The sequence below is a fragment of the Coregonus lavaretus genome, assembly GCF_964263955.1.
Source record: "Coregonus lavaretus genome assembly, chromosome: 13".
Classification (NCBI taxonomy): domain Eukaryota; kingdom Metazoa; phylum Chordata; class Actinopteri; order Salmoniformes; family Salmonidae; genus Coregonus; species Coregonus lavaretus.
In genome coordinates, this window is record NC_140000.1 from 11404144 (window position 1) to 11427358 (window position 23215).

At 39.4% G+C, this 23215-nt stretch overlaps 2 protein-coding genes across 2 annotated transcripts in view; both read right to left on the minus strand.

Moving 5' to 3' along the window:
- The window catches only part of LOC311140492 (cell adhesion molecule CEACAM8-like), a 99749-nt gene that overhangs the window by 71328 nt on the left and 5206 nt on the right, over nt 1-23215 (minus strand). The window contains exon 3 of the mRNA XM_084175573.1: nt 13543-13818. Coding sequence (XP_084031699.1) covers nt 13543-13818 — 276 coding nt within the window. The remainder of the gene's footprint in view (nt 1-13542; nt 13819-23215) is intronic.
- Nucleotides 10898-13151, minus strand: LOC311140495 (uncharacterized protein). The gene is made up of 7 exons (XM_084175576.1): nt 12959-13151; nt 12684-12801; nt 12376-12404; nt 11879-11982; nt 11558-11590; nt 11187-11219; nt 10898-11031 (listed from the first exon to the last, which is right to left on the minus strand). The coding sequence occupies exons 1-7, from the start codon at nt 13104-13106 to the stop codon at nt 11029-11031; spliced, it is 468 nt and encodes a 155-aa protein (XP_084031702.1). The 5' UTR covers nt 13107-13151; the 3' UTR covers nt 10898-11028.

The window sequence follows — 23215 nt, forward strand, 5'->3', positions numbered from 1 at the left end:
CAACCCCATAGAAAATCTTTGGAGGGAGTTGAAAGTCCGTGTTGCCCAGCGACAGCCCCAAAACATCACTGCTCTAGAGGAGATCTGCATGGAGGAATGGGCCAAAATACCAGCAACAGTGTGTGAAAACCTTGTGAAGACATACAGAAAACGTTTGACCTGTGTCATTGCTAACAAAGGGTATATAACAAAGTATTGAGAAACTTTTGTTTTTGACCAAATACTTATTTTCCACCATAATTTGCAAATAAATTCATTAAAAATCATACAATGTGATTTTCTGGATTTTTTTTCCCTCATTTTGTCTGTCATAGTTGACGTGTACCTATGATGAAAATTACAGGCCTCTCATCTTTTTAAGTGGGCGAACTTGCACAATTGTTGGCTGACTAAATACTTTTTTCCCCCACTGTATATATATATACTATATATATATATATATATGCATGCTACACATGTATCACAACTGCTGCTACCAGACTTATTATACTGCTCAATTTATACACTTCCCCCCTTCCCCAATACACATGTAAATATTGAACTATAAATTGTGCCTTCCTGCATTATACTGATGCTAAATTGTATTATATTTTTTCTTATTGTTGAGAAGGAACCTGCAAGTAAGCATTGCATTGGATGACGGATACTATGCATATCCCGTACATATGACAAGTAAAGAACTTGAACACCTATCTCCTTGCATGCCACATCCTAAAGCACATATTTCCTATCCAACCTAGAGGCCTTGCAAGCCAAACTCCTAACCTCCATATGTGTAGATTGATGAGGGAAAAAAACAACTTAATCAATTTTAGAATAAGGCTGTAATGTAACAAAATGTGGAAAAAGTAAAGGGGTCTGAATACTTTCCGAATGCACAGTAGAAGACAAGGCTCCAATAAGGGTGGATTACAGTAACACCAAAACCTGATACTAGGAGGAAATATTAAATGTATTCATGAGTTACATCACTGCATGGAAGAACAAATTACCAAACTTCCCTATTTGTAACAAACTCCACCTCCACTAACATTAACACTAAGGAAGCTGTGTGGGGTTTTCCCTTCACCAAGCCTGTTAATGTTGCCCTCTATCGCTTTGCAGGCTTTGAATTATCAACATAGTGTACTTTGGTCTTGAAGTATTTTCCGATAGTAAGCACAATTTACATTCATTTGAGATTATACACTGAGTATACAAAACATTAAGAACACCAGCTCTTTCCATGACATAGACTGACCAGGTATATCCAGGTAAAAGCTATAATCCCTTATTCATGTCACTTGTTAAATCCACTTCAAATCAGTTTAGAAGAAGGATTTTTAAGCCTTGAGACAATTGAGACATGGATTGTGTATGTGTGCCATTCAAAGGGTGATGTCACGATCGTCGGATACAGAGGACCAAGGCGCAGCGTGGAAGGTGAACCTATTTATTAAATGATGATTACACAAACAAAAACAACAAATCGATACGTGACGTCCAAAGGTGCAAAACACAAACCTACACAGGAACAAGATCCCACAAACACTGTGGGAAACTGGCTGCTTAAGTATGGTTCCCAATCAGAGACAACAAGCAACAGCTGATGCACGTTGCCTCTGATTGAGAACCACACTGGCCAACATAGAACTACAAAACTAGAACGAAAAACAAATGAAAACTCACACCCTGGCTCAACATACTAGAGTCCCCAGAGCCAGGGCGTGACAGGTGAATGGGCAAGACAAAATATTTAAGTGCCTTTGAACGGGGTATTGTAGTAGGTGCCAGGCGCATACGCTTGTGTCAAGAACTGCAATGCTGCTGGGTTTTTCACACTCTACAGTTTCCTGTATGTATCAAGAATGGTCCTCCACCCAAAAGGACATCCAGCCAATTTGACACAACTGTGGGAAGCATTGGAGGCAACATGGGGCAGCATCCCTGTGGAACGCTTTTGACACCTTGTAGAGTCCATGCCCGGATTGAGGCTGTTCTGTGTGTTGATGGTGAAACTCACAGGAGAATGGTGGCTGAATGAAGGTATTTTCCATTGACATCCCTTACTGTTAGATTGAAGGTGAGGGAGAAAAGAAAGCAACATTAACTTCCATTTATCAGCAGTGACACAGCATGAAGACCACTATAGATCAGCTTTAATATTGCAGATAGATTGTAACTTCCATCAATGTAATTGTCTGCATCACTTCCAGTCCCCCATATGTTTCAAAAAAAATAAAATTAAAATATATATACACACATATATACATACATATACTTAAAAAAATATACATTTCCCTTTATTACTTTCCAACCCCACCACCCCTTCCCTAATTGGAGTAAACTAGTGAACAACAATGCATGAAGACCACTTTACAAATATCACATAAATCCTTTTTTTTGACAGTATTGCAATCAAATGGTGACATATGGTTACCATTATCGTCATATCATAGGTACTCTTGATGTCCTGCATTTCCTATTTTGGGATAAAAGCAGACATTTAAAAAGGTATAACATAGAAGGAACAGCCACACCAACAGTTGCCATGACAAAATATAAAACCTCAGTGTCCTTTGATAGCTATCATATGTTAATGACTAACGTAATATGCCAGAGACTGAATGGCTGCCATTGAGTCAAAACTGGAACTTCCTGGTTAAGACTATCAAAACAAAACAGTCTTTGCATACAGTCATTAATATTTTTCACACTTTATTTCTTGATAAAACCAAGTCATTCTTGCAGTTTTGGTTGGGTCACCAGGTCTTACTCACTCTCAGCAGTAGAGAAGGAGATAGATTTTGTTCTCGTACACAGTTCTCGTACACAGGTGATGAGTCCTCATATACAGGTTGTTGAGAGCCTGGAAGACATGGAAGTAGAAGTGGTTGTATAGAGCTGCTGTTTTGTCTTCTACATGAGCAGCAACAGTATTTAGAATTACCTTAAACCTTCTTACAAACAATTATCATATTATGAATAAAGCTGTACATATTGCATGTTATTTGTCTGCAGTTTGACTGTCTTTGCATTTCTCAGAGGATGGAAGAAAAACTTGCAATACATTCTTATATACAGTGCATTCGGAAAGTATTCAGACTGCTTGACTTTTTCCATATTTTGTTACGTTACAGCCTTATTCTAAAATTGATTAAATAGTTTTTTCCCCTCATTAATCTACACACAATACCCCATAATGTCAAAGCAAAAACAGGTTTTTAGACATTTTTGCTAATTTATAAAAATAAAAACGGAAATATTACATTTAAATAAGTATTCAGACCCTTTACTCAGTACTTTGTTGACGCACCTTTGGCAGCGATTACAGCCTTGAGTCTTCTTGGGTATGACGCTACAAGCTTTGCACATCTGTATTTGGGGAGTTTCTCCCATTCTTCTCTGCAGATCCTCTCAAGCTCTGTCAGGTTGGATGGGGAGCGTTGCTGCACAGCTATTTTCAGGTCTCTCCAGAGATGTTCGATCGGGTTCATTCAGAGACTTGTCCCGAAGGCACTCCTGCGTTGTCTTGGCTGTGTGCTTAGGGTTGTTGACCTGTTGGAAGGTGAACCTTCGCCTCAGTCTGAGGTCCTGAGCACTCCGGAGCAGGTTTTCATCAAGGATCTCTCTACTTTGCTCCATTTATCTTTGCCTCGATCCTGAATAGTCTCCCAGTCCCTGCCGCTGAAAAACACCCCTACAGCATGATGCTGCCACCACCATGCTTCACCATAAGGATGGTGCCAGGATTCCTCCAGACATGACGCTTGGCATTCAGGCCAAAGAGTTGAATCTTGGTTTCATCAGACCAGAACATTTTGTTTCTCATGGTCTGAGAGTCTTTAGGTTCCTTTTGGCAAACTCCAAGCAGGCTGTCATGTGCCTTTTACTGAGGAGTGGCTTCAGTCTGGCCACTCTACCATAAATGCCTGATTAGTGGAGTGCTGCAGTGATGGTTGTCCTTCTGGAAGGTTCTCCCATCTCCACAGAGGAACTCAAGAGCTCTGTCAGAGTGACCATCGGGTTCTTGGTCACCTCCCTGACCAAGGCCCTTCTCTCCTGATTGCTCAGTTTGGCCGGGCGGCCAGTTCTAGGAAGAGTCTTAGTTGTTCCAAACCTCTTCCATTTAAGAATGATGGAGACCACTGTGTTCTTGGGGACCTTCAATGCTGCAGAAATGTTTTGGTACCCTTCCCCAGATCTGTGCCTCGACACAATCCTGTCTCGGAGCTCTACGGACAATTCCTTTGACATCATGGCTTGGTTTTTGCTCTGACATGCACTGTCGACTGTGGGACCTTATATAGACAGGTGTGTGCCTTTCCAAATCATGTCCAATCAATTGAATTTACCACAGGTGGACTCCAATCAAGTTGTAAAAACATTTCAAGGATGATCAATGGAAACAGGATGCACCTGAGCTCAATTTCGAGTCTCATAGCAAAGGGTCTGAATTCATATGTAAATAAGGTATTTCTGTTTTTTATTGTTAAAACATTTGCAAAAAAATCTAAAAACCTGTTTTCACTTTGTCATTATGGGGTATTGTGTGTAGATTGATGAGGAAAATTGTTTATTTAATCAATTTTTGAATAAGGCTGTAAGATAACAAAATGTGGAAAAAGGGAAGGGGTCTGAATACTTTCTGAATGCACTATTGATGACACATTCATTCTATCGATTTATGACATTATTCTGCTTAGCAAGACTTTATACCCAAGAAAGCAAAGGTAACTGAACTAAATGACTATCGCCCTGTAGCACTCACCTCTGTCATCATGAAGTGCTTTGAGAGACTAGTCAAGGATCATATCACCTCTACCTTACCTGTCACCCTAGACCCACTTCAATTTGCTACCGCCCCAATAGATCCACAGACGATGCAATTGCCATCACACTGCACACTGCCCTATCCCATCTGGACAAGAGGAATACCTATGTAAGAATGCTGTTCATTGACTATAGCTCAGCATTCAACACCATAGTACCCTACAAGCTCATCATTAAGCTCGAGGCCCTGGGTCTGAACCCCGCCCTGTGCAACTGGGTCCTGGACGTCCTGACGGGCCGCCCCCAGGTGGTGAAGGTAGGAATCAGCATCTCCACTTCGCTGATCCTCAACACTGGGACCCCACAAGGGTGCGTGCTCAGCCCCTTCCTGTACTCCCTGTTCACCCATGACTGCGTGGCCAAGCATGCCTCCAACTCAATCATCAAGTTTGCAGACGACACAACAGTAGTAGGCTTGATTACCAACAATGACGAGACCGCCTACAGGGAGGAGGTGAGGGCTCTGGGAGTGTGGTGCCAGGAAAATAACCTCTCACTCAACATCAACAAAACAAAGGAGATGATCGTGGACTTCAGGAAACAGCAGAGGGTGCACCCCCCTATCCACATCGACGGGACCGCAGTGGAGAAGGTGGAAAGCTTCAAGTTCCTTGGCGTACACATCACCGACAAACTAAAATGGTCCACCCACGCAGACAGTGTGGTGAAGAAGGCGCAACAGAGCCCTCAGGAGGCTGAAGAAATTCGGCTTGGCACCTAAAACCCTCACAAACCTTTACAGATGCACAATTGAGAGCATTCTGTCAGGCTGTATCACCGCCTGGTACGGCAACTGCACCACCCGCAACCGCAGGGCTCTCCAGACTGTGGTGAGGTCTGCCGAACGCATTACCGGGGGCAAACTACCCACCCTCCAAGACACATACAGCACCCGATGTCACAGGAAGGCCAAAAAGATCATCAAGGACATCAACCACCCGAGCCTCTGCCTGTTCACCCCGATATCATCCAGAAGGCGAGGTCAGTACAGGTGCATCAAAGCTGGGACCGAGAGAATGAAAAACAGCTTCTATCTCAAGGCCATCAGACTGTTAAATAGCCATCACTAGCACATTAGAGGCTGCTGCTGCCTATTGAAATCACTGACCACTTTAAGAAATGGAACGCTAGTCACTTTAATAATGTTTACATATCTTGCACTACTCATCTCATATGTATATACTGCATTCCATTCTATAATATTCTACCGTATCTTAGTCCATGCCGCTCTGTCATTGCTTGACCATATATGTATATATTCTTAAATCCCATTCCTTACTAGTTTTGTGTGTATTGGGTATATGTTGTGAAATTGTTAGATATTACTTGTTAGATATTACTGCACTGTCGGAGCTAGAAGCACAAGCATTTCGCCACACCCGCTATAACATCTGCTAAACACGTGTATGTGACAAATACAATTTGATTTGATTTGATTTAAAATGCATTTTCATTTTTCTTGGAATAGAAACACCATAATATTAATCAATTTAATTAAGCTAAATTTGTAACAATATAAACAGCACAACAAATACAATAATAATGTACAAACAAATTATAATCAATCCCATATAGTCTTTTCTAACAAAAAATAGGTTTTATAGTCTCTAGTACAGCAATATTAAAAACAGTCAAATGTGTTGGTGAATTCAATCGCTTTAGCCGACATTGTGGTTTATTCATTGATTAATTATTCAAGGCTCACTTTGTTATTTCGTTTTATAACTAAAATGCTTGACTGTATTTAAAGACATGGATGACTTGTATGCTGTGTGATGACATGAACAAATGAATGAATGATTGATTGATATACTGTATATTGAGGCCTTTACGCCAATAAGTAAGTTATGCTAAAACAGCTACAGTAAACAGGACTCTTAGGCCTACAGCTCCATGACATTTCAAGAATTTAGCTTCTCAAAGATGCCCTCTGGTGGTCAAACTAGCATTAATGGCAACAATGGGTGACAGTAAAATACTATGATGTTATGCACTCCAACATGCCATACCATTCTGCAGCACACTGCAGTATGACGCAACTTTTAAAGGAAGAACCACTGTACCAAACATTAGGAACAGCTTCCTAATATTGAGTTAACCCCCCCCCCCCCCCCCCCCTTTGCAGTTCTTGGCACAAACCGGTGCACCTGGAACCTACTACCATACCCTGTTCAAAGGCTCTTAAATCTTTTGTCTTGCCCATTCCCCCTCTGAATGGCACACATACACAATCCATGTCTCAGTTTTCTCAAGGCTCCTCCCCTACATCTACACTGGCTGCCTATGAGTTTTAGAATTAATTTTAAGATTCTTCTATTGGTTTTTAAATCAATCCATGATTGTGCACCCCAATACATGTCAGACATGCTTTTAAGTTATGTACCCAGTAGGTCCCTCAGGTCCTCTGGTACTGGCCTTTTAACTATCCCAAAGCCTAGGACCAAGAGGCATGGAGAGGCAGCATATAGTTATTATGCCCCCAGCTTCTGGAATAGCCTGCCAGAGAACCTGGGGGGGGGGGGGCTGAAACAGAGAACATACTGTATTTAAAAGAGATCTTAAAACACATATACAGTGGGGAAAAAAGTATTTAGTCAGCCACCAATTGTGCAAGTTCTCCCACTTAAAAAGATGAGAGAGGCCTGTAATTTTCATCATAGGTACACGTCAACTATGACAGACAAAATGAGAAAAAAAAATCCTGAAAATCACATTGTAGGATTTTTAATGAATTTATTTGCAAATTATGGTGGAAAATAAGTATTTGGTCAATAACAAACGTTTCTCAATACTTTGTTATATACCCTTTGTTGGCAATGACACAGGTCAAACGTTTTCTGTAAGTCTTCACAAGGTTTTCACACACTGTTGCTGGTATTTTGGCCCATTCCTCCATGCAGATCTCCTCTAGAGCAGTGATGTTTTGGGGCTGTCGCTGGGCAACACGGACTTTCAACTCCCTCCAAAGATTTTCTATGGGGTTGAGATCTGGAGACTGGCTAGGCCACTCCAGGACCTTGAAATGCTTCTTACGAAGCCACTCCTTCGTTGCCCGGGCGGTGTGTTTGGGATCATTGTCATGCTGAAAGACCCAGCCACGTTTCATCTTCATTGCCCTTGCTGATGGAAGGAGGTTTTCACTCAAAATCTCACGATACATGGCCCCATTCATTCTTTCCTTTACACGGATCAGTCGTCCTGGTCCCTTTGCAGAAAAACAGCCCCAAAGCATGATGTTTCCACCCCCATGCTTCACAGTAGGTATGGTGTTCTTTGGATGCAACTCAGCATTCTTTGTCCTCCAAACACAACGAGTTGAGTTTTTACCAAAAAGTTCTATTTTGGTTTCATCTGACCATATGACATTCTCCCAATCCTCTTCTGGATCATCCAAATGCACTCTAGCAAACTTCAGATGGGCCTGGACATGTACTGGCTTAAGCAGGGGGACACGTCTGGCACTGCAGGATTTGAGTCCCTGGCGGCATAGTGTGTTACTGATGGTAGGCTTTGTTACTTTGGTCCCAGCTCTCTGCAGGTCATTCACTAGGTCCCCCCGTGTGGTTCTGGGATTTTTGCTCACCGTTCTTGTGATCATTTTGACCCCACGGGGTGAGATCTTGCGTGGAGCCCCAGATCGAGTTAGATTATCAGTGTCTTCCATTTCCTAATAATTGCTCCCACAGTTGATTTCTTCAAACCAAGCTGCTTACCTATTGCAGATTCAGTCTTCCCAGCCTGGTGCAGGTCTACAATTTTGTTTCTGGTGTCCTTTGACAGCTCTTTGGTCTTGGCCATAGTGGAGTTTGGAGTGTGACTGTTTGAGGTTGTGGACAGGTGTCTTTTATACTGATAACAAGTTCAAACAGGTGCCATTAATACAGGTAACGAGTGGAGGACAGAGGAGCCTGTATTCTGGATTTTATTTTCTGAATTTGTCTGTCATAGTTGACGTGTACCTATGATGAAAATTACAGGCCTCTCTCATCTTTTTGAGTGGGAGAACTTGCACAATTGGTGGCTGACTAAATACTTTTTCCCCCCACTGTATTTAGCTTAGCTTTTCCTTAGGGTGCTTTTTAGTTGTTCAGTTTGTGTCGTTCTTTTGTTTTTTATTTTCATATTTTTTTTGTAATTTTTTCTGTAAAGCACATTGCGTTGCATTCTATGTCTGATATGTGCTGTATAAATAAAGCTTGACTTGATTCGATTTGATTTACACTGATTGAAGTGGATATAACAAGTGACATCAATAAGGGATCATAGCTTTCACCTGGATTCACCTGGTCAGTCTATGTCATGGAAAGAGCAAGTGTTTTTAATGTTTTGTATACTCAGTGTGGATCTAGTTGAGTTACCCCCTCACCATCATCTGCCATCAACAGTAGGTAGGCTTGATTCATTAGAAATGTAATCCACATGAAGAAAACAACTATTCCAAAGCAAATTAATGACAGAACCATATCCAATACCAGAGTATAATTAAGCATTAAGGCACCTCGGGGGTTTGTGATATATGGCAAATATACCACGGCTAAGGGCTGTTCTTATGCACGATGCAACATGGAGTTCCTGGATACAGCCCTTAGCCATGGTATATTGCCCATATACCACAAACCCCCGAGGTGCCTTATTGTTATTATAAACTGGTTACCAACTTAATTAGAGCAGTAAAAATAAATGTTTTGTCATACCTCTGGTATACGGTCTGATATTCCACGGGTGACAGCCAATTAGCATTCAGGGCTTGAACCACCCAGTTTTGATGGGTTATATGGTATTGAATCTTGTTATTTCTAAGCAGATGAAGCTTCCAGTAGCAGGCAGGCACTACAGGAAGCACTATCAAGATGACTACAGGAACTACATGGTGAAAGGTCAACAACCAGACTAGGCTCACTGGACAGACATTGGCTATTTTACATACATTTGTGCACCTTCATATACAGCTATAATTCTTAGTTGCTACATCTATTTTTGGACTTATAAATTAATGATATGTATCTATTGATTCTTGAAGAATATAACTTATAAATGCATCATGAGCTTAGTTCAACTGTTGTACCTCATCAGAACCCAAAAGCATGTTTAACTCCAATGTTTGTAAACAAAGTAAATGTAACTAGACACTATATATCCTAAAGATATCGTTTTGATATCATGGATGGTCAGTCCTTGCGTCCATAGCTCTGTTTAGGAATTTCAGAGTAGTTGCATTTCTCCAGCGCTATCCCTCAGCTTTTTATCAAAATAGGGGCGGGGATTGTGCTTTGTTATTGTTTCAACTGCAGTTTGCCCCTTTAAATCGCTCCTGAGAGTATTGCAATGGTGAGAGAAATTAATGCTGCGTCTTCCATCTCTTCCACAAATAAATATAGAAGACAAGGCTACAATAAGAGTGTTATAAAATAACACCTGATATGAGGAAGAAATTTTACATGCATTCATGAGTTACATCACTGAATGGAGGAACAAATGACAATACTTCACTTCTGGAACACAAACTCCACCTACACTAACACTAATAAGGAAGCTGTGTGGGGTTTTACCTTTATTGAACATGATAACGATGTTGCCCTCTATTGCTTTGCAGGCTTTGACTGATAAACATAGTGGACTTTGGTCTTGGGGAATTCCCCAATGGTAAATTATGTACAATTTATATTCATTTGAGATGATGTATTCGATATAATAAACACATGTGCTTTAAACTCCTTCTCTAAAACTGACCTCACTGTAGAACCAACACCCAGCTTTGTAGGAATGAATTAACTGAATGTCATCAGGTCATATCAACATATTACTGGTCACACTTGACACAAAGAACAACAAAGTTGATGGAGAAAAGTAATCTTTATTATTAATTCTGTTTTTACGTCATTTATATAGCAATAAAGTACTCCAGCTTCGTTGCCTTTTTGGCTCCACACTTCACAATACAGTGTTTTGTAAATACTTGACTATTTACATGATATTGTTAACATTACATCCTCCACATGCTTTGATCAGTTACAGTATCGTTGTTATCTACTTTTTTAACAAGGTTTTGGTTTTCAATATGAATAAAGTAAAGCAGACGATCAAACATAAGATAAATGTATTGATTATGTACATTATATTACAGATCCACACTGGGTGTTATCATGCAGGTTTATATGTGTTGATGATGGAACTGGAGAATGGTGGTTGAATGGAGGTTTTTTCCATTGACTTCTTTTACTGTTAGATTTAAGGTGAGGGAGAAATGACAGGAACTTTAACTTCCATTTATCAGCTATAATACGGCATGAATTTCATTGAACATATAACACATAAATCAATTGTTTTTACAGTATTACAGTCACATGGTGCCGTGTGGTCTGACGCAAACTTACCTTTATCCTAGTATCATAGGTATTGTTGAAATCCTGCATTTCATCATTTGGGATAAATTAAATTAATACAAAATTGCATTAGATAGAAGGCAACAGCCACACCAACAGTTGTCATGACAAAAAATCTAAACCAAATCTTAAGCTTTTACAGCTGTCATATGTTAATGAATAACCTAAATAGGCCAGACACTGATAACGGCATTGAGTCAAAAACTGAAACTGCCTGGATTACACTATCATAGGCAAGCAGACTTTGCATACAGTATTTTTTCACACTGTGTATCCTGTTAAGTAAGACTGTAATAGAATACAGACATGCACAGACACATACTTACAGTCACATGGTGCCATGTGGTCTAGCACAAACTTACCTTTATCCTAGTATCATAGGTACTCTTGAAGTCCTGCAGTTCATTATTTGGGATAAAGCTTGAATTAAAAAAGGTATTACATAGAAGTCAACAGCCACTCCAATAGTTGCCATGACAAAATATGAAACTTCAAAGTATTTTTACAGCGATCATATGTTAATGAATAACTTAAATAGGCCAGAGACTGAATAGCTGTCATTGGCAAACAGTCTTTGCATACATAACTTTTTCTTGTTAAGCAAATTGGTCTTGTTTATTACAGTAAGACTGTAGTAGAATACAGACGTGCACAGACATCCCAGGTGACCAGGGCTTACTTACTGTCAGGGGTAGAGGTGGAGATGTGTTTTGTCTTGTGTTCTCATACACAGGTGATGGGTTCTCATACACAGGTGATGGGTTCTCATATGCAGGTTGTTTAGAGCCTGTAGGAGATGCACAAATAGAGGGGGTTGTATAAATGCTGCTATCTTGTCTGCATAAGCATTGTTACAGGATTAAAGGGACAATCAGCCGATACTACATCCATTTTTGGATTTATAATTTAATGATACGTACCCATTGATTCTTGAAGAATATTACTTATAAATGCCTCATGAGTTTAGTTCAACTGTTGTACCCCATCAGAACCCAAAATATATGCTTGTTTTATATAATGCTGTTTTTCTGCTGTCTGATTCCATTTCAGTTATTTGTGGAAACTGTAAGTCGCTCTGGATATGAGCATTTGCTAAATGACTAAAATATGAATGTAAATGTGGAGTAAGCAAAGCTTTGAAAGACATGATTAATTATGACGGCCTTTAAGATATGCTTACCTCTTCGATGTATTGGGTCAGCATTGGTTCTATATACAACAAGAAATACAAATTGAAAGGTTGCTGTTTAGAAAGTTGTAAGAACATAATGCTACAGTGCTTTTTTATTAACAGCTTTTTAAAATACACCAAGGCCCTCTTAGTGACCAACTTTGATCAATGTGAAAATAGAGTATATATTTTCCACTACCTGCAGTGATAGAAAATACACTTTTTAAATGAAATGAAAATAAATTTTCAAAAAGTTTACAAATATTAACATATGAAAATGTCTAGGTTCCATCTTTATGATAAGTTTCTTAACTCACCCATTTTTCTTGATGAAGAACACTGCAACACCAACCGCCACTCCCACAACCATCAATACTGCAATCACAATCCCAGCGATGGGACCAGCAGACAGTCCTGGAGTTAGAGAGCCCTCCGCTGCAGAGACCAGAGATAGAACCATACAGAGATGAGAGAAAGGCTACACACAATGAACAATCAGTACTGCACATTACAGTGCATCTAGGTGACAATTACAACACAATAAAGACACCTACTATGTTCATATTGTCTTAAAAGCTTCTGCTAACTTTACCTTTTACTGACAGTTCATGGACCGCAGATGTGTTGTTCCCAGTGACATAATTTGTTGCTGTACAGGTGTAATTCCCACTGTCAAAGTATTCACTCTTCTCTTTAATGAGCTCAGGTGAATGTCCAGGTATCTTTGTCCCATTGTGCATCCAGGTGTAACTAGCAGTCGGTATGGAGTCAGCAGAGCAGGTCAATGTAAATTTCTGTCCTACTTCTATTTCAGTTGGACCCTTGATTTCTATACCATCAGGTCCATCTGTAACACATATCACCAGTTCCAATATAAGGTAGCCATGTGTTTGTAATCAGCATGATGTTGGGGTCAGGATGGTTAATGCGTCTTAATAAATTATGTATTCTGTTTAATACACTGCAAATGTATAGCCGTGGTATATTGTCTGATATACACATGGCTGGAATGCTGTTTCAGCCCATCAGCATCCAGGATCCAAACGACCCGTTTTATAATAGAATGAACACTATATCTTCTCTAAGCATTTACATTTGTCAGATTTGAATACAAAAGGAGTTAAAACACAGAAATGGTGTATAGACATAACCCCAGGCTAATAGCAGAGTACTTACAGTTTACAGTCAGATTATAATTGGCATTATCAGAGTTGATAGGGTTGCTGACTCGACACATGTAAATCCCACTGTCGGTTCTCTTCACAGGGTTGATAGATGCTGTCTTATTATCCTCAGAGAATAAAATATTGTCACTAGGAGACAGAGGCTGACCAGCCTTCATCCACTCTCTGGGACTGATGGAGCCAGAAGCATCACAGGTTAAGGTGACATAGTTCCCCTCGATAATTGGCAGGTTTGTGGGATTAGGGATGTTAACATTAGATATTCTTTCTGTGAAAGGAGTAAAAATGATGGTTATATTAATCATAATCACGTGAAATGAACAATGACAAGCAACATGGTAAAGTTTGTGCATGAAAAATGATTAGTTACTTATATAATAGGTGTCGACACTTGACAGAAAGAAAATCATACTGCAAAAATACTACTTTGCCCATACAGCATCTTAATCATTTTTCTGTAAAGATGGACAATATTTACAAGGCCATTGAATGATTAAAGTTCAATTACATAATGCATTGTGGTTTACTCTTTCCTCACTGCATGACCTTCTAAACTCTAGAATGTTCCACCAGAGACTGTCCTTCTAAGAGACAGCCACAAAATCCTGACAACCAACGCTATACTTGTATTTGCCAATATACAGTACAGTGCACAGTATCAGCTAATAATCCAATGTCATCTGCTTTGTAGTCTCACATGCCACTCATAGGTCTCTCTTCTCATGCGTCATAGACACTGTCTCTATTGAATGAGACTCTGCTCTGCTACATATAGAACAGGCTAGCTGTCCAAATGTTTGTACAAAATGGAAGGAAAATAAAAAGTGTACTTGAAGACATTACAAAGGACTCTGGAGGGGTGATGTTCATTGTGGTTCTATCTGGCCCATCTGTAATGAATGGTCCTTGTCAAACTCCAGCATTTAAGAAGGTATGTCAACCAAAACAGCAATAATCTACACCATGTTGAAATGACCCATCCACGTTATATCAATTAGAATGCATCTATCTAGTTTAGTTATTCCATCACCAGCAATCATCCACCAAAACAGGTTTGATTCAGTAGAAATTTAAGCCACAGGACGACAACGCTACTCCAAAGCATAATAAGTTAGTGCCATATAGAACAGGGATAATATCTCGTTAGACTTGATATAAAGTTAAAGCACCATGTTCAATACCAGAATATATTGTAGTGGGTTATTTATATGATGTCAAGTCTTGTTATTTCTTAGCAGATGAAGTGTACACTAGCAGGCTCTGCAAGACGCACTATGAAGATGAATACATGAACTACACTGTAAACAAAGGTTATATGAATGGGTTCATCCACAAGCAGTAAACTAAGAAAGTTATAAGACATGCAGGTTAGAGACTCACAGCTGATGGTGAGGGTTACATTCTGGCTGGGGACACTGCTGATGGGGTTGGACACAATACACGTGTATGGCTCTTAAACACTAGTAAAACTAAATGCATGCTTTTCAATCGAACGCTGCTGGCACCCGCCCACCCGACTAGAATCACCACTCTCGACGGGTCTGACCTAGAGTATGTGGACAACTACAAATACCTAGGTGTCTGGTTAGACTGTAAACTCAACTTCCAGACTCACATAAAGAATCTCCAATCCAAAGTTAAATCTAGAATCGGCTTCCTATTTCGCAACAAAGCCTCCTTCACTCATGCTGCCAAACATGCCCTCGTAAAACTGACTATCCTACCGATCCTTGACTTCGGCGATGTCATTTACAAAATAGCCTCCAACACTCTACTCAGCAAATTGGATGTAGTCTATCACAGTGCCATCCGTTTTATCTCCAAAGCCCCATACACTACCCACCACTGTGACCTGTACGCTCTTGTTGGCTGGTCCTCACTACATGTTCGTCGTCAAACCCACTGGCTCCAGGCCATCTATAAATCACTGCTAGGCAAATCCCCGCCTTATCTTAGCTCATTGGTCACCATAGCAGCACCCACCCGTAGTCTGCGCTCCAGCAGGTATATCTCACTGGTCATTCCCAAAGCCAACACCTCCTTTGGCCGCCATTCCTTCCAGTTCTCTGCTGCCAATGACTGGAACGAATTGCAAAAATCTCTGAAGCTGGAGACTCTTATCTCCCTCAATAACTTTAAGCATCAGTTGTCAGAGCACCTTACCGATCACTGCACCTGTACACAGCCCATCTGAAATTAGCCCACCCAACTACCTCATCCCTATATTGTTATTTATTTTGCTCTTTTGCACCCCAGTATCTCTATTTGCACATAATCTCTTGCACATCTAGCATTCCAGTGTTAATACTATTGTAATTATTCTGCACTATAGCCTATTTATTGCCTTACCTCCATAACTTGCTACATTTGCACACACTGTATATATATTTTCTGGTGTATTTCTGACTTTATGTTTTTTACCCCATATGTAACTCTGTGTTGTTTTTATTGCACTGCTTTGCTTTATCTTGGCCAGGTCGCAGTTGTAAATGAGAACCTGTTCTCAACTGGCTTACCTGGTTAAATAAAGGTGAAAAAATAAAAAATAATAAAAAATAAAAAATAATGGCCCATGGTCATACCGGGTCACTCTGACTATGGTGAGGGTGCTGTTCCCATCTCTAACCTGAACTCCATCACCGGCTGTGACCTCAGAGCTGCTATTCAGCCAGCGGTAAGAGAAGGGGGAGGAGCCAGAGGAGGAGCATGACAGACTGACAGAGCTATTGAACTCCACTAATATGTCACTGTCATTGGAAGTTAGCATCACATCAGAGAAAAAAAACAATAACTTCCTTTTTGCTAAGCAGACAATTAAATGTTATTCAAAGCCAAATACTATGGAGGACTAAAAGTGCCACAATTAAATAAATAAATACACCATTAAATAATTACTTAAATGTGTCATTAATTAATTAAAATTAGAATTAAATACATAAATGTGTTATTAAATGTGTCATTAATTAATTCAAATACCGATTCATTTTATGTAAAATACATATATAATAATTTCACTATTTACATTTACATTTCATGGTCCTGCGTTGGAGTGCTTCCTGAATTACTTAAAACTGTCAAACTGACCCATCAAAAGTTGGTAGGCGGAACCTAACGCCTGATTGGTTACCCTCTGCATCAAGCCAAGACAAATCAATTCCGGATAATGGATTGATGCAGAGCTACTGAACACATTCCAATACACTGGGTGGCGCTATTCACCTCTACGTTGGTTTAGTTACACGGTTAAACAGAACTTTCATTGCAACGGCTAAAAATCAAGAGAAGACTCGGTCCTGCTAGCCCCAATGTTGAGACGCTGTGTGAGGTGCAGGACAAAATGTCTAAAAGTTGCCCGGAGCTGCTGAGAGAAGCAGCGAATTTGATTGAGGAAGCTCTGAGCAGAAGTCCAACGGCTCCCGCGGCACCGGTGACTCCGGCAGCTCAGTCACAGCAGATACCGGCCGCTCAATCACGTACACCTGTCCAAGGTAAGCTAAGTAATTTCATGTTAGCCAGGTGTGCTACTATTTAATGATTCGGGACACACGTGTAGGTTAAATTAGATCGACTCGAACATGTATTTGCATGCGGTATTATGATGCTTCGTGCGTGACACGTTTATTGTTAATGGGGGGGGAAGCATAAACCTAGCTAGTTCGCTAATCGGCTAAATGGTGTTAGCTGGCTTGAACATCCCAAGATAGAAGTAGAGGCTGTTTTAGCTGACTGGTGACCATTGAGCTGTTACGTTTTTCTGTGTTGCAGCGGAGGTAGCAAGGCTCTTTGCGCCATATAACATTGGAGCCAGAAGGAATATGACGAGACGACCAGCACAAGTCCAAGTTAGCCGAAGAAGCTACACACACACTGTCTGTTGTTTGGCTGACCACAATGCGGATAAAATTCCAAGCGTACTGTTTAAAGCTGAACTTCTTACTTCAGGACTTGGAGAGCAAAAAGTAACATTTTCAGGTCAGTGCGAAACTAGGCATTTACCAAAAGTAAATTGTCAACCTTACAATATCTTTGCAATATCGACATCAAGGTGTTAGGTCAAAAATGTGATATTTGATTTTCTCCATATTGCCCAGCCCTAATGTCAATGCATACACAGTTCAGATGAATTGACACAAGTTCATTGTTTTTTTTTAAAATTTATTTATTTATTTATTTATTTATTTATTTTTTTTTTTTTTTCCCTTTATTACTTTTCAACCCCACCATCCTTTCCCTACTTGGAGTAAATTAGTGAACAACAACGCCCAGGCCTCTACTTCCGGTCCATACTCACTATCTACACCTTATGGACAGAGTTAATTTTACAATAATTCTATATCTATATATATATACATATATATATATACACACACATACACACACACATACATACATATATATATATATATATATATATATATATATATATATATATATATATATACACATATATATATATATACATATACATATATACATACATATACACATCTATTTATTTTTTTTCTCCTGAACTTCTTCTACTCTCAACCTCTCCGATCATCTTCATGATGTCCATCCGGTTTGCCTCTAAATGCCATATCTTTCTAACTGTGCTCCTTCCCAAAAGCTCCCAACATACAACCTATATACTTATTATGGACACAGTATGCTTACATTATTAGCTATCTTTGTTATTATTTGTTGTTATTTGTTATTAGTCCCATCCTTCAACTCTATTCAATACCTCCCATCTATCTCTTAACACCATCCATATAGGATTTCTATTTGCCATATATATTTCAACCATACTGTGAAGTTTTACAAAAGTTCTGAACCTTTCTATTCTCATTGCTTCTACAGATTGTGAATTAAAAATAAACATTTTTGCTAAAAGTATTATTATATTATTGATTGATTGACTATGACTTTTCAGATCACCCAGTAATGCTATCTGCAAGGTTAGTTCCAGGTAAATATTGCAATCCTTTAGCCATTCCTGGACCTGTGTCCAAAAACAAGCTACAAATGGACAGAACCAAAACAAATGATCTAATGATTCTATCTCTTCACAGCAAAATCTGCAGAGCTGGGAAGATTGTATCCCCCATATAAATAACATTCTATTGGTAGCAAGAATTTTATATAATAATTTAAATTGAAAGATTCTAATTTTTGAATCCGGTGTCGTTTTGCGTGTCAGTTCATAAACACTATGCCATGGGATCGGTACGTCAAAGATCTCTTCCCAACTATTTTGCAATCTATATGGGACTGCTGTCAATCCTTTGGTCCTTAAGTGAAACTGATATACTTTTTTATTTATCACAGTTTTCCTTAACCAATTATGTTCTTTAATGCAAGGCCGACAGACAAGTTCCTTACTTTCTCCCCCTTCAACTTTCCTCTTCCACTTTTGCGGTATGGCTGCAATTATTTGGTTGTAATTTTGGGTAGAGCAGACATTTCCATATGTTTTTATTAGCTGCATGTGCGACATAACTCCACCAGTCCTACCGATGATATCATTTACGAAGATTATACCTTTTTTAAACATTCTGTCAATAAATATAGGTTTTTTGTCAATTAGTATATTTGAATTTAACCACAATATTTGTTGCATTATTTGTTCTGTCGTTTCTGGAGGATTAAATTGAAATTGTAACCAACTTTCTATGGCTTGTTTTAGAAATAGTGACATTTGGGAGATTATTTCCTTTTCAAATAACTGAAAGTGAGAGGTTGTAATCTGAATAAAGGGAAAAAGGCCTTTCTTGAACAGTGGGTGAGACAATCTTACTAATTTGCTTGAGAACCAGTTCGGATTTAAGTATAACTTTTGGATGACTGAAGATTTTAGTGATAGGTCTAATGCTTTAATATTTAATAATTTCTGTCCTCCGAATTCATATTCATTATATAAATATGCTCTTTTAATTTTGTCTGGCTTGCCGTTCCAAATAAAATTGAATATTTTTTTCTCATATAATTTAAAAAACTGTTTGCTAGGCGTAGGCAAGACCATAAGCAAATAGGTAAACTGGGATAATACTAAAGAGTTAATCAGGGTGATTTTTCCACAAATTGACAGGTATTTTCCTTTCCATGGTAGTAAGATCTTATCTATTTTTGCTAACTTTCTATTAAAATTTATTGAAGTGAGATCATTTATTTCCTTTGGGATATGTATTCCGAGTATATCCACATCACCATCAGACCATTTTATTGGTAAACTACATGGTAATGTAAAAATTGTATTTTTTAGTGATCCAATACGTAATATAGTACATTTGTCATAATTTGGTTTTAATCCAGAGAGGTTAGAAAATGTATCTAGATCCTCTATGAGGCTGTGGAGGGATTCTAGTTGTGGATCTAAAAGAAAACATGAATCATCTGCGTACAATGACACCTTTGTTTTTAAGCCCTGTATTTCTAATCCTCTGATATTATTATTGGATCTGATTTTAATAGCTAACATCTCGATGGCCACAATAAATAGATATGCCGATAGTGGACAACCTTGTTTCACTCCTCTTGACAGTTTGAAACTTTCTGAGAAATAGCCATTATTTACTATTTTACACCTAGGGTTACCATACATGATTTTGACCCATTTTATAAGAGATTCTCCAAAATTGAAATGCTCCAGGCATTTATATATGAATTCCAGTCGAACTTTATCAAATGCCTTTTCGAAGTCTGCTATGAATAGCAGGCCTGGTTTCCCATATTTTCCATAGTGTTCTATTGTTTCCAATACTTGCCTTATATTGTCTCCAATGTATCTTCCATGTAAAAAACCTGTCTGATTAGAATGAATAATATCCGACAATACCTTTTTAATTCTATGCGCTATACATTTTGCTAGGATTTTTGCATCACAACACTGAAGTGTAAGGGGCCTCCAATTTTGTAAATGGACTGGATCTTTATATTTTCCACTTGTATCCTGTTTCAGTAATAATGAGATCAGACCTTCTTCTTGAGTGTCAGATAATCTACCATTTACATAGGAGTGGTTAAAACATGCTAATAACGGTCCTCTTAGTATTTCAAAAAAGGTTTGGTATACCTCGATTGGTATGCCATCCAACCCTGGAGTTTTCCCGGACTTAAAGTCTTTAATTGCATCCAGAAGTTCCTCCTCTGTAATTTCACCTTCACATGAGTCTTTCTGTGTGGCTGTTAATTTGACATTATCAATAGGAAAAAAATCTCTACAATTAGCTTCAGTTAGAGGAGATGGAGGCGACTGAAAAGAAAACATATGCTTAAAATACTTTGTTTCTTCCTTCAAAATATCATTAGGTGAATTATGGGTGACTCCGTCAATTGTAACCAGTTTCATTAAGTTCTTTTTGGTAGCATTCCTATGTTGAAGATTAAAAAAGAATTTTGTACATTTTTCCCCATATTCCATCCAGTTTGCTTTATTTTTATAATATATTACACTTGATCTTTCTTGAATAAGTTTTTCCATTTCTTTTTGTTTTTCCTCTAATTTATTCTGAGCCTCTATGTTACAGTTTTTATTGCCATCTATCTGTTCTGTTAGACTTTCTATTTCCTTTCTTAGTATAAACTCTTTTGACCTAAATTGCTTTTGTTTTCGAGATGAGTACTGAATTGCATGGCCTCTAAAGGCACATTTAAAGGTGTCCCATACAATAAGGGGATTCGCTGTACCTAAGTTATGTTGGAAAAAGTCAGTTATAAATTCCTTTGTTCTAATTATAAATAAATTATCATCTAATAGGCTTTGATTAAATTTCCAATATCCTCGCCCACGTGGAAATTCAGTCAGAGTAATGTATATGCCTATTATATGATGGTCCGACCGCATTCTGTCCCCTATCAACACTTTTTTTACTTTTGGTGCCAACGAGAATGAGATAAGAAAGAAGTCAAGACGACTAGCTTGATTCAGTCTCCGCCATGTATATCTCACTAGATCAGCATATTTAAGCCTCCATATATCTACTAGTTCTAATGTATCCATGACATTCACAATTTCCTTAAGAGCATGTGGGTGATTGTTTGTGGTGTGATTTCCTTTTCGGTCCATTGAGCTATTTAAAACAGTATTATAATCCCCCACCATAATAATATTGTCTTGAGTTGCTTGCAGGCTTGATAATTTATTATATATATTGTCAAAGAATTGTGGATCATCATTATTTGGTCCGTAAAGGTTAATGAGCCATATCTGTTTATTGTCCAATACCATATTTAAAATAATCCATCTACCTTGCGTATCTATTTGGACAATTTGCACATTCGGATCGAAATTACTATTAATTAATATCATCACCCCTTTTGAATTTCTTTGCCCATGGGAGAAGTATATTTCCCCCCCCCATTCTTTTTTCCACGCTACTTCATCTCGAATTGTTGAATGAGTTTCCTGTATACAATAGATATTATATTCCTTCTCTTTGAGCCATGTAAATATTGTTCTTTCCCCCTTCTGATAACCAGGTGGCGAATCGCATCTCTGCATGTCTGGCAGACATATCAGTATGGATGACGGATCACCACCTCAAGCTGAACCCTGGCAAGACGGAGCTGCTCTTCCTCCCGGGGAAGGACTGCCCGTTCCATGATCTCGCCATCACGGTTGACAACTCCGCTGTGTCCTCCTCCCAGAGTGCGAAGAGCCTAGGCGTGACCCTGGACAACACCCTGTCGTTCTCCGCCAACATCAAGGCGGTGACCCGCTCCTGCAGGTTCATGCTCTACAACATTCGGAGAGTGTGACCCTGCCTTACACAGGAAGCGGCGCAGGTCCTGGTCCAGGCACTTGTCATCTCCCGTCTGGACTACTGCAACTCGCTGTTGGCTGGGCTCCCTGCCTGTGCCATTAAACCCCTACAACTCATCCAGAATGCCGCAGCCCGTCTGGTGTTCAACCTTCCCAAGTTCTCTCACGTCACCCCCCTCCTCCGCACACTCCACTGGCTTCCAGTTGAAGCTCGCATCCGCTACAAGACCATGGTGCTTGCCTATGGAGCAGTGAGGGGAACGGCACCTCTGTACCTTCAGGCTCTGATCAGTCCCTACACCCAAACGAGGACATTGCGTTCATCCACCTCTGGCCTGCTGGCTCCCCTTCCTCTGCGGAAGCATAGCTCCCGCTCAGCCCAGTCAAAACTGTTCGCTGCTCTGGCACCCCAATGGTGGAACAAGCTCCCTCACGACGCCAGGACAGCGGAGTCACTCACCACCTTCCGGAGACATTTGAAACCCCACCTCTTTAAGGAATACCTGGGATAGGATAAAGTATTCCTTCTAACCCCCCCCCCCCCCCCCCCCCAAATTGTAAAGTGGTTATCCCACTGGCTATAGGGTGAACGCACCAATTTGTGAGTCGCTCTGGCTAAGAGCGTCTGCTAAATGACGTTAATGTGCCCTTGAGCAAGGCACTTAACCCTAATTGCTCCTGTAAGTCGCTCTGGTTAAGAGCGTCTGCTAAATGACTAAAATGTAAATATGTAAATGTTCTTCTTTTGTTATTATCAGCTAAGCCATTACAATTATAACTGGCTCAGTTAAGTTCAGTGTCTTTGAAAACATTAACACACTGTGCAGTAGTTGACTTTTTTTTCTTCCATTTACTAAAATCAAACTGTTCTGCACCTTCAGTGCTAACAGTACAGCATTCATGTTAGTCATTCTGTGGACCATAA

Excerpts from the sequence above, each read along its gene's own strand:
- LOC311140495 (XM_084175576.1), bottom strand. The coding sequence starts at position 13,106 with ATGCACAATGGGACAAAGATACCTGGACATTCACCTGAGCTCATTAAA. Across the intron at positions 12,802-12,958 it reads CCATGAACTGTCAGTAAAAG|CGGAGGGCTCTCTAACTCCA; the intron begins GTAAAGTTAGCA and ends TGGTCTCTGCAG. Across the intron at positions 11,983-12,375 it reads TGACCCAATACATCGAAGAG|GCTCTAAACAACCTGCATAT; the intron begins GTAAGCATATCT and ends CATCTCCTACAG.